General features: G+C 44.6%; 1 protein-coding gene across 3 annotated transcripts in view; it reads left to right on the top strand.

The window, feature by feature from the left end:
• The first annotated feature begins 645 nt into the window (after positions 1-645).
• INSC (INSC spindle orientation adaptor protein) overlaps positions 646-15,845 on the top strand; it is a 100,431-nt gene continuing 85,231 nt past the window's right edge. The window contains exons 1-2 of one of the 3 annotated variants that reach the window (XM_054438929.2): positions 646-821; positions 1,883-1,976. In XM_054438929.2, the coding sequence (XP_054294904.2) occupies positions 683-821; positions 1,883-1,976 (233 nt within the window). In that variant the 5' untranslated portion in view covers positions 646-682. Of the gene's footprint in view, positions 822-1,855; positions 1,984-15,845 lie in introns of those variants that run through there. The other 2 variants (XM_063672233.1, XM_063672234.1) reach the window with 2 other exon arrangements.

Here is a 15,845-nt window from a genome sequence, read left to right as displayed (position 1 = left end):
TCCAAAAATATACCTTCTCAATAATGACAATAATGATGGAAATAACGATGGTGATAACATGCTAATGAACGCTCGTTGAGCCTCTCACTGTGCTAAGTGTGTGACCTGCTGTATTTCATTTTCTGCATGTCCCTTAGCATAGCTGACCAGAGAGCTGAGCACATAGCAGACTCATAGGACATAACAATAATAACAGCTAACTATTTATTTAGCTCTTACGTTGGCCGTATACTTCCACATTCCTAATCTCATGTCATCCTTATACTAGCTCTTTAAAATAGATATTATTATCCTCAGTTACAGATGAAGAGATGGGGCTCAAAATCAATATATTAAAAATTTATCCCTCTCATTCTTTCAACAGACGTGTAGAGTGCAGGCTAAGTGCCTGGCCCTTGGCTCAGTTCCAGAAACACATGTGGTGTCTACCCTCAAGAAGCTCACAGTCTAGTAAGCTCCACAGACAAAGAAACAGGCAACGGCAGCAAGTCTCTGGAATTATCTAGCACCCTAGTTTATTCTGGGCTCCTGCCTCCCCACACTTTTCAGACTGACCATTTTCTTCTTTCTTCCCAGCATTATGAGGAGTGCTTTGTGTTCACCCACATCATTATTAAAGTGCACCTCCTCCATTCTTTTCTATAGGGCTCCCGTGTAATCACGGAGTAAGACTCTTCTGTTGATGTGCCCAGGCAAAGGTGACAGAATCTGCATATTCCTCAGGGAGGGCTTACTCATGGGCTTGGAGGAGTTGGCAAGAGAGAGAAATGAAAAAGAGAGATTGTATACAAAAAGGCCTCCAGGAGCACAGCAGGGACAAGGTGAGGGAGAAAAATACAAACAGGTGGGTAGCTGGTTTGGGTTTAAATGTGAGGCACGGGGAAGCCAGCTGCATCCTCAGTGCTGGGATTGGGAGTCCCCGGAACCTGGATTACTTTTATTCATTAGGATGCTTTTGGCTGTGTAGAACAAAAACCCTCACTCAGACTGAGTTAAACGACAAGAGCTTTTATTTTCTTAGATAATAGGAAGCCTAGAGCTGGGCCAGACTCCAGCATTAGTTGATTCAGTGGCTTAGACATCAAGGACCCAGCATTTTTTTCTTGGTATGCTGACTTTGTTCTCCAGCTAGTGCTGCTTGTGATTGCAAGATGGTCTGTAGCAACAATGAAGTGAATATGCTCCCTTGTTTAAGTCCAACAGGAGATATACTGCCTTATCTTGCAACTCTCTGTTGGGAGAAAGAACACTTTTCCTAGAAGCAATCCCGTCATGGCTCATTGGCCTAAATTGAGCTACATGCCTATTTCTGAACCAATTACTGGCAATTTGGGTGCAATTACACCATCCGAAGTGGAATGGATTTGGGAAAGCAACCACTATGCCAATAACAGGGTCACATTTTCCAGGACAGACTTAAGCATAATCACAGTGAATAAGCCAGTTTTACAGTGGTAATAGCCAGGGAATTAGAATGTAGAATTGCCAGTTTTAGCAAGTAATACAGGATGCCCAGTTAAATGTGAATCTCAGATAAACCATAGATACTTTTTTAGTACAAGTATGTCCTATGCAATACGTATGGGCTCTGTGTCCCAATATTTGATACATACCAAAATAAGTCAGGCAAATATTTGGCAATTGGAATAAGAAAATATTTTAGAGATATAAAGTGGGCTAGGGACTTAGAAACAAGATCGAATCTGGGTTCTGCCTTACTTGTGTGAGGATACTGGAGTGTAAACTGGTTCAAAAGAAGAAGAGGGCTAAGAGGCCTTACCTCTTTGTCTGCTTTGGTTCCTTGTGGCCTGGGACTGGGAGAGGAAGTGATTGCGCCTCCTCTTTTAGGGCCTCATTGTGCCATTCTGCCCTCTATTTTCAGGGTCACGACCGCTGCGAGCAGGCCTTGCTGCAGATTGGGATCAACATGATGGCACTTCCTGGAGGTCGCCACCTGGACTCCGTCACCCTGCCAGGTCAGCGGTAAGTCCTACAGCTGTCACTCCAGGCCAGGCCTGCCCCATCTGAACCCTGACTGAGGCCCAGTTCCAGCATCCTGAGGCTGCAGGTGACCCCATCTTCCACGCAATTTTCTGGGAAGGAAGCTGAGCATAAGGTATTGGGGATGTCATGTTCACTCAGCAAATATTAATGGAACTAGGCCCTGGGACACTGAAGAATCAGGCATATCCCAGCCCCTAATGAGCTGAAGTCTAATGCTGAGGCTGACCATGAAACGAAGAATTGAATGGGTGTGCTAATAACATAGAGGATGCCAGAGGAGGCTCCTGATCCTGCCTGGCTAGGGGGCTAGAGCCGCTGGGGGTCCTTGGCATTAGTGGAGGCCCTCTCTGAGGCTTTTGGAAGGTATCATTCTACCCTTGGATGTCTTCTCTTTTGCCCAGAGCATCAAGGAGAAAACTGAGCATAGAGCTGATCCTTGGGAAGTACTTGTCCTGAGTTGGGCAATGAGGGAGGGTGGGAAAGGCACATACTGAGAAGAAGGTGAAGCCCGGGTAACGAGGTGAGAGGGGCTTGAGAACATCCTGTCTGAAGAAGGAGACACTTGGGGCCACCAGAGGTGCCTGCACACAGCTGGAAAACGTGGTAAGGCAGGTGCAGGTTTGATGTGGCTGGTCCTGGAGCCTGAACCTGAACCAGTGTTAGAAGCGCCAGGGTGCTAGATCTTTGCTGCCCAACTGTCCCAGTTTGCCACGGCCTGTACTGATTAGGGTATGGAAGTCCTGTGGCCCTGGAAACTCCTGGCAAACCTGGAAAGTTGGTCACTGTAATGTAGGTTTGGTCTACAGAGGAACTCAGTAACCTCAGAGTGCTTGGGGATTCCACTTAGCCTTATTTATTTATTTATTTATTTATTTTGCTGAGACATTTTGGTGGGGTTATTTTGAGGCAACATAATCCAAGTATCTTTTGTAAAACTATGAAATCATTGTTTTATTTTGTAATGTTTTGTGTTACATATTCCATGTATCACTGACATTTTACCTTTATCCTTAACCCTCCATCTGAATTACTTGGGATTTCATCTTACTATGTCATTAATTTCAAAATTGTTTGTTTGGTTATTGAGTATTTGTTTTGGAGTATGTGTTGCTTTTACAATCAGAAAAAAATTATTATTTGTTAAAAGTCTACTGGAACTGGTTTAGCCTCTGTGTACACAGCCACAAAACCATCATTATAAAGAGGTTTTAGGATGTGATATACAATTCATACATGTTCCTGAGGACTCAGAGCATGGTTAGAAATGCCACTCAGAATTTCCTCTGCAGCTGGAAGCCAAGAATAAGAGATCATACAGGGGTCCAATTATCTTTGCACACAGCACCTCTAAGGTGGAACTCAGAGATGATGAGATACAGACCTGTCAGGATATATGTGGTTTCCTAAAGGTGGGGCCTGCCTTAGCCTGGAATGGCTGATGGCCTTTTATGAGATGGGGAAGTGGGGTCAGCTTTGTACACATGACTGCCTGGCTTCAAGGCTGAGCTATACTTCTTACTAGCTGTGTGGTCTGTGCAAGTCCTGAACCCTATCATCTGTTCCTTGCTTTTCTCATGTAGAAAAGGGGGTAATAATAGCACCTGCTTCATAGAGTTAATGTGAGGATTAAATACATCTATATATGCAAAGTATGTGTCACACATTGAGAGCTGCATAATGCAGAGTCATTACTTATTGAGTGCCTGCTGCTGTGTGTTGGAGCTCTTCATGTAGGTGATCTGGGGAAATTCTTCCAGAAATTCTTCTCCCGACCCCTAACCTTCAGCAAGTGACGTGAGTGAGAAAAAGAAAACATAGACAGACACTCTCAATAGCCTAATATTTAAAACCAGGAAAAAGTGAAACTATCCTGGTTGAAGTGAAGCCTGAGTCTCCCCTGTCCAAATAGTAGGTTGGGAACTGTGTAGCCAGGTGGGTAGCAGCAGCTCTGGCTATATGGCTTTGGGATCTCTCCAAACACCCCCTTGCAGTCCTGGTATGGTCAGATCTGAACCTGTGCTAGGGTTGAGGAAGCCATCATCACAGGGACATTTAGGACAGTGGTTAGGAGTGCAAATGCTCCAGCTTGGTTCTTGGTTCTGCTACATACTAGCCATAACTTTGAGCTTTAGTTTCTTCATCTATGAGATGAGGATAATTTATACATGCATCATTGGGTTGTTAGGAGCATTTAAAATGATATGTATGAAGCCCCTGCCTGGAGCATAGGACCTGCTTAATCAACGCTAATTTCTCCTGCTTCCCATGAGCAATAGGTGCTCTGAGTAGAGAATGAATGGCAAAGATCAGATCTTGGACCATTTTAGGCCACTGAGAACCACTGACCTATCTCTCCCTCTCTCACTCCCACTTGCAACTTCTTCAGAAGTCTTAAGGTCACAGGAAATTAAATTACATGAAAATGACTTAGGAATCAAATTATTAGGAGGCAAGGTATGATTTCTAACTGATCTTGCACAGCAAATCCATTGGGAGGAAGACCCCAGACTGACTTAACATCAGGAGTTATGGCTGGCCATAAAAGATGTAGCATGTGAAATCTTTTTTTTCAGAATGTCTTCATCCTTACAGTTCTGATAGGGTGGGGTGAGCAACAGAGAGAGGGTGGTATTTCCTTTAATATGTTCAAAGCCTAGCATTGCCAGGCCTAACCAGAACACTAAGGGAATAGAATCCCTGGATCTAGCAACCTGTTAATTGTGTATGTTCTAGGGGCCTATGCATGGTCCACATTCACAGAGAAGGCGCATGTGTAGTTACAGGATGTGAGAAGTGTTAATTTGCCTATGATGCAATCTGAAGCAGCATAATAGGCAGATAGTAGCAGCCACGTCTTCTTTCCTCCTGTTCCAAGCTGCCAAGGCCTCTCTTGTGGGGAATAACACCATAGTTATTGTCTCCAGATAAATAATTCATGCTGGATAATTGACTTCTTTCTGTTGTGTTCCACTGAAACTGAATTTCATTTTGCAGTGCCATTGTTCACCTCAGTGCACAAAAATAAATAAACAAGTACTGCCACGTTGCATGGAAGCATCCAGCAGCCTGGGTAAATCATATGGGTGAGGCCATTGGTATTTGAGACCCTTGTGAGTAAATAGCAGCACAAAGGGCTGTTCTAGGTGCAGCTTCCTAGGTGAGAGTAGAGGTCAGGAGCAACAGCCTCCTAGGCCAGGGGTTGGGATCCCTTGCTGAACTGGCATGAGTGATGGGAAGTGGTCTGACAGGGTGTGGTGGTTCTCAGCTGTGTATCTGAGTCTCCTGGGATGCTTTCATATTTAAAAACAATAAAATAAGCAAAAGAACAAAACTCTACTCTTGGAGTCTCTTATGTGGGGCTAAGTGGTTGAAAGCATGTAGACCTTGGAATCAGACTTGGGTTCAATTCCCAGTTCACCTCCTACCAGCTCTGTGACCTTGAGTGGCTGTTTAAGCTGTCTATGCACCTGTTTCTTCTTCAACATGGTGGCAGTGACAGCTGCTTTAAAGGGTAGTAGAAGTGCTTGGATCCAGGAAAGAAGGTCTCTCTAGAGCCTCAGGGTGCTTTGGAGTACACAAGCCTCACTTTCCCAGGTCATAGAAATCAGTGGTCCCCACTCCTCGTCCCCAGCCTGTTAGGAACTGGGCCCCCGCACAGCAGGAGGTGAGTGGCCAGCAAGAGCAAGCATTACTGCCTGAGCTCTGTCTCCTGTCAGATCAGAGGCGGCAGTAGATTCTCCTAGGAGCGCGAACCTTACTGTGAACTGCTCGCGTGAGGGATTTAGGTTGTATGTTCCTTATGGGAATGTAATACCCACCACCCACAGCCTCCCTGCATGGAAAAATTGTCTTCCACTAAACCAGTCCCTGGTGCCAGAGGTCCCTGGTGCCGACAAGGTTAGGGACTGCTGATATAAATAACAGTAATAATCTCTCTCCCTCCCAACAGGTAGTGAAAACGATGCAATCTCTGGTCTGAGTACCTCCCTGGGGGGTGGTCAAAGATTTATTGGTGGAAGTGAAGGGGGCCAGAGACGAGCTTCCTGGATAGCAGGAGACTATGGCTGCTATGTCCCTGGCTGGTCTTCATTTGCTCCTCTGGCCTCCCATCTTTCCATCTGGGATGCTGATCTTCTTGTTGGTTCTGGGCGTGGTGGTGGTGCTGCTGGAACATAGCCATGGTGGTCAGCATGTTGGGCCCAGGCTTTACACTCCCAGGGTTGTGCCCTCCACTATCACAGCCTGGCCTTCGTATTCTGCCAAGATCCAGATGACCCAGTCCTTTGGTTTAACTTTCTTTATGGGAAGCCTTCTGGGGTATAAGCTGGAGGCCAGGGTCCACACAGGGCTGTGTCCAGATGTCCCTTTCCTTCCCCACTTCCTTCTATAACTTATCTAGCCCACAAATCATCTATGGCATTTAGAATTTTTCTTTCTGAATCCCTGACAGTGAAGAGTCAGGGTGGCAATATTGATGAATAGGCAGGCCTTTGCAAAACCCTACAACAAAGTTGGCTTACAGTTTCAAGTACTTGTTATGGGTTGGGTACTCCACACAGCTATTCATTTAGTCTTCACTATGACCCATGTGTATAATTATTATTATCTATATTTTGCAAACAAGAGGTCATAGATTGAGTTATATGGGAACAGCCTTTTAGGTGGGGTTTAGAGTTCAGAGTGGTTTTTAGTGACCATCTTTGGGATCAATGCCTGCGGAAGGGGGAGGAAGGAAGCAGGACTGGGTGGAAGGTGAAGTTGAGCTGCAAAACCTGGCTCAGTGATGTCAACTGATCTTGCAGGAAGCTTTGGAATCAGTGTTATTGTCCATTGGCCAAAATGTCCAGGGCCTTCATGTCCTACCTTGATCTGTCATTGGAGTGTGTTAGAAAATATTTTAAATTGGGAAGCCATTAGGCTGGGGCTGCTCCAACACTTTAGGTTTCTACATAGCAAACTGAAGCCCAACATCAACAGTAAAATGAAACTAGAAACTTTACTGATCAGAAATCAACTAACCTTTAACTAGGATCTTTCTTTCCCCTTTAATCATTACATGCATTTTCTTTGTTTTCCTTTTGTGTTCAGCTCATAAAAGCTTGCCATCCATGCTGCTTCAGAGGAGCTCTCCAGCCTCTTCTGGCTCTGAGTGCTGCCTGATTCATGAATTGTTTTTTGCTCAAATAAACTCTGTTAAATTTATTTTGTCTAAAACTTTTAGACATCTTTAGGAAGGATGTGATCTTAGGTGAGGTGGCTCTGAGAACATCTGGAGGGCCTGAAAGGTGAAGGCTGTTGGCTAATGATACTCCCAGCAGCTGGAACAATAAATCCTGCCAAAAAGAGGAATCTTGGTAGCACATCACAATGTCTGTCTCATGAGAGAACTGAGCCTTGAGGAGGTGAAGTTACTTGCTCAAGAACAGAGCTGACAGGTAGAGAGCTAGGATACATGTTTCTATATGGTGCTTAAACCTGAGTGCTGGGTAGTACTCTAACCAGTCTCTGTCTTTTCCATAAACAAATCATTTACTCATTTATGCAGGTAGTTGTTTATTCATTAGCTTTCAACAAAGTTCTTCTATAAATATTTATGGAGTGCGGGTCATCTGCCTTGTATGGTGCCGCGTGCTTGAGGACATGTTGGTGACCTAGTTGGTGACCTAGTTTCCTGCCCTCATGGAACTCAGTCATTATTCACTAACCTCTTTTGGCCTGATCAGGCCTGGATTTGTAGCAAGTATACAGTTTGGGGCTTTCATCTGTGACTTCTCCCTGTGAGTGAAACACTTTTTCACATGGTTTCCATTCAGCTTGGAGTATGAGATGAGCCTGGACTGGATGCAGCTGCAGCTTGTGGCAGGCAACCTCCTGGTTGCCCATGGCTAGCTGGGGAGATAACCAGCTTCCCTGAGCCAGTGGGGGCCATTGCAGGCCAGCTTGTCTCCATGTAGATAATGGCTTGCATATGTGCACCTCTGTTCTGTGGCCAGTTTTCTGCTGCTGGGACATTTTCTATGCTTGTGGTGAGATGTGCAGACTGTAATTGTGAATGGGATAATTGGATATTTTTCTGTTGTTTAAGCTGAGAAGAAGGCCAATCAAAGCTAGACTTGAATTCCATCCTTTCTCCCATTTCCAAAGAGAAATCCACAGAAACACAGGGTGTGACCCTGAGAAGGCAGAGGGACAATGATTCAATAGTTATTTTTAAGAAGAGAGGCTGGATTTATACTTTTGTACAGTGCTGGGAACCGAGATCATAGAGGCATTGAGTATTGTTGCTAGAGTTTCCCTAGAGTTCATCTATGCCATCCCTTCATTATAAGATGGGGAAACTGAGGCCTGGAGAGGGGAATGTAACTGTCACAATACTCTTCAGGCTGCTTTCCCACCTTTTGGAGTCCTGCCTCCCCTGGGTTGTGTTTCTTAAATTAATGCTCTCACTCAGCCTTCAGTAAATCTTAGAAGCTCTGTGTCCCCACTTCAGTGGGGTTCTCACATAGCAATTATTTGTAATAGAGAAATCAATTTCATTCATTCATTTGAATGAGATTTACTTTGGACCAAGAACTTACTTTGAGCCAAGCCTGGGGTAGGCCAATGACAATTTATGTATATGTCATCTTTTCTGCTCAAGGATAAATGTCCTAAGGGCCTAAGGGCTAAATTCATATTTGTTTCATACTTATGCTCCTGACTATGATAAAATGCACACAGTAGGGTCTCAGTAAGTGATTGTTGAGTAAATAAATGTTTAATAGCTGTTTGATAAATGAATGATGAACTGTTGGCTAGGGAGTTTCAGGTGATGGTGAGAAATTAAATTAAATAGCTTGGATTGTGTTTTATTCTCTAAGACACTCCTCTGTCTCCAGCAAGCTATTCTCATTTTTTTAGTATAAAATTGCTGTTTGGAGGGAAAGGGTAAGCCAGAGATTTATCCTGATTAATTTAAATACTCCCTTTGAGTGGGAGCCAAAGATTTAATTGGTTGAAGGAGTCAGAGAGTTGAAGAGGCTTTGTTTCCTTCTAATGAAGAATAATTAAGAAGTATTTTTAGTCTTTGCATTTAAGTTCACTGGAAAAAAGTTTGCAATCTCATCATCAAATCCCCTGCAGGAGAGCACAGTGCAGTGGGGAGCATGGATTAGGAGCCAGGGGTCAGACTTCCACTGATATTCTGTGTGTTCTTGGACAATTTTTCTCTCTCTCTGAGCCTTAGTTTCTTCATCTGAGGATGAGAAGGTAGACAAAACTATCCCCAGGGACCCTTCCAGCTTTAACATTCTAAGTCTGTGAGTGAGTTTTGAATGCTTTTGTCCCTTTTTTTGGACAAAAATAACCCATGTTAGTGCCACAGGGATAGGAAAGCAAACCCATTGACTAAAACAAGTTCTTCCCATTCTTTCCTGTGAGATGTGCAAAGGGGTCTTGTGTTTGCCTTGTGTCTGGGGTGGACATTTCAAGGCATAGTAGTCTGGGAGTCCTCTTAGGATCTAAAATGTGCCCTGTTCAGGTTTTATAGAAGCCCCTTGGTATAGCCAGGAGAAGTATTCTATGGTGGGGTTGTGGGGTGACCTAGAATGCCCTGCCTTGATGGAATATAATACAGATAAACACATGGATCCTAGCATTCTAACATTCTGCAAAATTTGAGCCAGTCGTTTTCAACTTTACCTCCACCCCTCTGGCTACACTTAGCAACCTGCCATTTTCCCAACACATGAGTCCATGGTTCTACTTCTTTGCACATGGTGTTTCTTCTGTTTGAAACTCTATCCTCTTCCAATACTAACTCTTTTCCTGGAAAACTTGAGGGCATCCTTTAAAGACTAGCCTGGAAAACCTACTGAGATATTCTGGCTTAGGTTACATCTCTCTTCTCTGTGCTCCCCTAACCCTCTGTGTTAACTTCAAAATGCCATTTGCAGCACAGTGATCCACAATTGTTTGTTTACAATTATTTAGCAAATCTTTATAGAGTGCCTATGAAGTACTGGGTGCTGTTGTAGGTAGAGGGAATATGTCACTGTGCAATAAATGATCCTGCCCTCATGGGGACCATATTCTCACATCTCTCCTCTGTAATCCTAGCACACAGGCCCAGTGCCTGGCCCATTTGGGGTGCTTAGTACGTTTTGGAGGTCACTGCCAAGTGTTTCAGGTATAGTAAATTGTTCCTTTACAGAGAACTCCCCACTTCACACAGAAGGTAGACTAAAGTAAGGCAGAGAAATCCAAATTCCAGACTTTGAAGACTTTTAAAGTTCCATTCTAAATGAAAAGAAATTAAAATGAGCCAAGAAAAGAATAGGCATAGATTTCCACAAACTATTCACCCTAGAGTTTTGGGGACACTGGACACCAGATCAGCAGGATAAGCTGGGAATAAGGAACTGGTACGAGTAGCTGGAGGCCAGGGTACAGATCTTCTGAGCTGGGAAAATTGTTCTCTTTGGCCTCTGAGGGGTCGGGCACAGTGACCTTCTCTGAGTGGTAGGCTTTGGGGAATGAAGGAGGCGGTCCACAAGGCAAGGGCAGAGGCAGGGCAAGGCCACTGAGGGAATGAGGAGACCTCTAGGCAGTCAGGGTCCTATGAGGATCTCTCCCCACTGTATCACTACTCACATGGTCTTCTGGGCTTCCCTGCTGCTGCTACAAATTCATCAGAGGTCTGTGATGTTGAGGCCAGGGTCAGAAGTTCTGTCCTGACTGTTGAAAACATGCACCCCAATTTTCCTCAGAAAGAAACCATACAAGGGTTTGAAAAAAGACCAGACACTCCATCATCTTTATATGATCATAAACTATAAAAAGGCAATCGTATGTCACCTAAGGGCAGTCTTGCATAGCAGAAAGAGCTCCAGCTTTGGATTTGAGGGTTTCAGTATTAGCTAAATTGCTGAAAACCATCAAAGAGCATAGCATAATAATTAAGAACAAGGCTCTGGTCTCACATTGCCTGGATTTTTGTTTCCACTTATTCATTGTGTGATGTTGGCCAAGTCACCCAGCCTACCAAATCTCAGTTCTGGGAATCTCATAGGATTGTTTTGAGGGTTAATTAAGCCATTAAGATTGAATCAAGCATTTAGCACACTGCTGAGAACGTAATAAGTACTCAATCAATTTTAGCTTTATTGCCACTATTAACAATGAGGTCTTAGACAAGTTATGTAATGCCTCTAGGCCTCAGTTTCTCCATCTGTGGAATGGGGATGGCAATCTCCAATCATCAAACCATGGTGAGGCCTGGAGCAGAAGGTTCTTAGTACATCGAAGATGCACTATAGGTGGTAATCCTCCCTTTTTGTTGTGTGGGTTAATTCCTTCTGACTTTGGAATACCGCTGAGGAAATATTGTAGGAACAACACTGTTTCATACTGCAATTTCTTGGTGTGAGACTTTGCTACTCCCTTCTCCCACCCCAATTCCACCCTGGATAATTCCAGCTTAGAAAAAACTTACCCGGCCTGTAGCCTGGTATGTGGAGATGATTGTAGTTGCATTTGGCTTTGTGTTTGAGTCTGCCAGACTTAAGAAAGCCCAAATTTTAGGACTTGGTCCCCTCATTCCAGATGGTCAGGACAGCCTCCATCAGAATGCAATGAACAGGGCTACTTGGGGAATAGGCAACTTCTGGGAGCTGGGTAGGACTCCTGGGAGCCACGTTCACTGTCTTGGTTGCCCTCCTTGCTCTCCAGGCGAGGGGACAATCTTAATAGCATCAACTTCAGATTTCAGTTCACTGTGGAGACTAAGGAAATCAAACCCGAGTCCTGGACCCTGGCCTCTCTAGCTCCTTGGCCAGGGACCTTACAAGCTCCTGACTCTGGTGGTTTTCCACCATGAAGGGAATGTGACTCATTGCCAGTCCATCTGCCTTGACCTCAATTTTCAGTTCCCGTCCTCTGTGTGAGTAATAGAATCAGTCGTTCGTACTTGCAAAGGAAGGATTTCATGCATAGTGAGATGGCAGCTCGAAGTTTATGGCTGAGGACAATTGACCCACTGGGAGTTGGAAGGGGCAGGGGCAGCAGGCAGCCCCCACCACACAGCCAGAACAGCTCTGTTTAATCAGACTTTTCATACTGGGGTCAACCAGCAAATCTAGTAGGAGAGGTGGAGCCCAGAGAGTCAGCGAGCTAATGACAGAGAGTCAGGCAAGCTATGCAATTATGGGATGTTCAGCACTAACACAGTCCAAACCTTAATGAGCCACAGTCCCTAGACTTCCAAAATTGAGAAGGGCGCTTATTATGTGGCGGCACTGTGACCGTGGCTGGTATTAGATGGGCTTGTGGTGGGGCCATGTGGGATTCACCAGGTCCAGTCTCCTTCCTGAGAAAGCTAGGGCCCCCTTTGATGGGCCCCTCTGCAAGGCCTGACCCCCACTTCTGCTGTAGCCTTGTGCTCTCCACTTGTCAGAGGCCACACCCTGTAATCAAAGCAAATGAAAACAGTTCCTCCCTGGTTGTGTTTCCTATCTCAGCGAGGGCAGCAGCTTCAAGAGAAACCAGGGGAGTCATCTTCGATTCTTTCCTTTTCTTCACGCTCATATCCTATCCTGTCCCTCCCAGATCTTCCTATCCCATGCCATTGCCTCAGTTCAGGCTTCTGTCTTTCTTCCCTTTCTGTTTTATAACTATCATTTCCCAACAGGCTACTCTCCTGCCTAGGATTTAACCTGGCTGTGATTCATTTTTTACTGATTCTTTGCACAATTGTTGTCACTTCCCTGCTCTAAAACGCTTTTGGTGGCTCCAAGTTGCCTTTGGAATTAAGTAAATGCCATGATCTACTTCCCTGATCATGGCATTTGAGGTCTTTGATCAACTAGTCCCTGTTTCTCTCTTCAGACCCGTTCCTGGCCCCTCCCTCAGAGGCCCCTGATGTTATAGTCTAGTGAAACTTCTTGCCATATGACTTTTTGGCCATATGCCTCTGGGCCTTTGTACATGGTGTCTCCCCTATGTGGAAGTCTTTTTGCCTTTGTCATCCTGGCAACTCCTCTCCTCTAAGAACTAGGGCAAATGTCACTTCCTTTGTGTAAATATTCCCAGGCGAAGTCAGGCCTTCTGTCTTCTGTGATCGTAGTCTATTCTGCTCACAGCTTCTTGATGGTAGTGTGATGTTTAGTTGATAGAAGCTGAGACTCTGAACTCTAGAGGCCTGGGTTTGAGTAATGGCTCCATTATTTACTCACCATGTGACCTCTCCAGACAAAAGTCTCCTCATCTGTAAATGGGGGTAATAATAGTACTTCCCTCACACTACTGTGGGCAGGCTTAAAGGACATAATATAGAGAGAGGGCTTAGACACTGCCTGACTCCTTGCTGGAACTCAACACTTCAACTACTCTTATAACTATAACCAGATTGAATTGTTGTTGTTGTTGTTTTTTTTTTTTTTTTTGCCTGTTTGGGTCTTGGCTGAGCTCTCTGAAGGCTGGGATTTTCTCCTGTTCAACTTTGTATCCTCAGCTCCTAGAACAGGGCTTGTTCTGAGCAGGCCCATGGAAAACACCAGGAGACTAGGTCTCCAGGCCTGGCCCCAGTGTGCACTGGCTGTGGGACTTGAGACAGGCAACTTCTCCTGGCCTCTTGCACCTGGGAGCCCGTTTGGAGGGCAGAGCTGCCAGTGCAGCCCCAGGTGAAGAATCTTTTGTCCCTCGGTCTGCCTACAACTGAAAATAGAGAATCCTCCTTAGGAGTCTGAGGCTTGGGAGTGGAGCCAGGGCATGGTGGAGGCAAGGTACCCAAGTGGTGGCTGGAGGCTGATGGAGAGTTCTGGAGCCTTGTAGATGGTGGAGAGACTGGCTCTTGGAAACCCTCTAGTGGTGATTTCTATACCCTCACCTGCATTTCACAGAACCATGCAGAGGTATCAGGATGGTAATGGGCACATTACGTCTGTGAATTCTCCTAAATGTCCACTTTGGCAAATGAAAATATTCTCTTTAAAGTAGGGAGAAGAACAAAATAGAAAAAACAAAGCTAAACCATTTTTAGTCTATACATCGAATCCCATGTTACTGCTGTGAAAATTCATGACAAACAATAGGAATAGCTGGATGTGTGTGTAAGAATGCATTTAAAATTTTTACCTGACAGTACTGCACATGACATTGGAACAGAGTGCAGCCTAAAGCAGTTTAACATAACACTTAAGAACATACAGTCTAGACACTGATGAGCTGGGTTCAGAGCCAAACTTTGCCACTTGTGATCTGTGTGACCTCAGATACGTTATTTGGCCTTGCTAAGCTTCAGTTTCCTCATCTGTAAAAGTAAGATCATAAGAGTACCCTCCTCACAGGGTCATTGTGAGAACCAACTGAGACAATACATGTGAATCAATCCACATGATAATTGGCACAGTGCCCATCCTCAATTAGTGCTATTATAATGATTATGGATTTTATCTCCCTGACCCTCACAACCCAATGAGACAGGACAGCAGCATAGGTTATTATTATTCCCACTTGAAAAATGTTTAAATGTAATTAAGTTCCATACATATACACCAGCTGCATTGTTGGTGTGTCAGGTCCATTGCCTTGCAGACACTGTAGCATGTAGCATGGTAGCTTGTAGAGAGGACAAGACAGACACAAGATCTGCCGTGCCTCATCTAGGGGGTAAGGCAGACATTTAGAAGCTGTTAAACAATTGAGACCAGTATAGATCAGAGGAAATACAGAGTGCTTAAAGACATGTGGGGCACATGGGACATAAATTTGTGGAGGAGTCACAAAGGACTCCTTCAGAAGAGAGAATAAGGTCAAGACTTCAACGATGTGTAGAAGCCAGCAAGGTGAAGAGGAAGTGGGAGAGAGGGACCAGCATGTGCAAAGCCTGGGAGGCTGGAAGTCACAGTAGTAGGACTGAAATAACTCAGGGCTGGGACAATGGTTGGGAATGATCAGGTCAGGAAACTGAGGCTCAGAGATGACAAGTGTCATGTGTAAGGGCACACAGCTATCAAGAGGAGGGAGTGGGAGGACGGCACAGGTGATGGCTCCTAATCAGGTGTTCTTGTGACTTATATCACCATAATGACTCTCATACTGGCAATACAGATACACACACATACCATTTTTAGAGGTTAAAAAATAAGTCATTCATGAGTTAATGAAAGATCAGAGAGTGTTAACAATGTCTTCTCTCAATCAGAGGGCATCTACAATGCTGGAGTTTGACAGTTAACAAGATGGGGCTCTGAGTCATTGAAGAGAAGGCAGCTGTCAGATGTACACATTGGCTCATAAGAGTGAAAACAGTTACCTGGAGCTAAATTCATGTTCCTTGGCTTTCTGAAACTGAAATAACAACAGGTTCCATTAGGGTGCTGGACAGACTGCAGAGGTGGTGAGAGCACAGATTTTGGAATCAGGCACTGGACTGAAACCTGGCACTGTCAAAAACCTCTTTGAGCCTCAGTTTCTCCTCCTCTGTAAGATGAGGGTAATAAATAGTATTTTACTGAATACTAGTTAGATATTGTATGTGCAAGTTCTTGATATGTGCCTGCTATGCAGAAGGTACTCAAGAGATAGTTTCTTTCATAGTGTGCTTGGAACTATGCTACATTAAAAATAATTTGTTAGAGTAGTCAAATCTCTTCTTTGCCCTCAAACCCTTCTACCAACTTAGAGAGGGCCACTGCCTGGAGAAATGGACATGATAAAGTATTGGCAGTGCCATAATCCATGCCCATGCCAAAAATTACTTTCAGTATTAGCTTCAAGGTGGGTTGGTGGGTCTCATTTTGCCTCTCCCAGGACCCCTGGGGTTATACCATAGGATTTACTCTCTTACTATATTATACTGAACA

Source organism: Pongo pygmaeus, chromosome 9, assembly GCF_028885625.2.
Source record: "Pongo pygmaeus isolate AG05252 chromosome 9, NHGRI_mPonPyg2-v2.0_pri, whole genome shotgun sequence".
NCBI lineage: Eukaryota > Metazoa > Chordata > Mammalia > Primates > Hominidae > Pongo > Pongo pygmaeus.
This window is presented reverse-complemented; position numbering and strand designations above follow the sequence as displayed.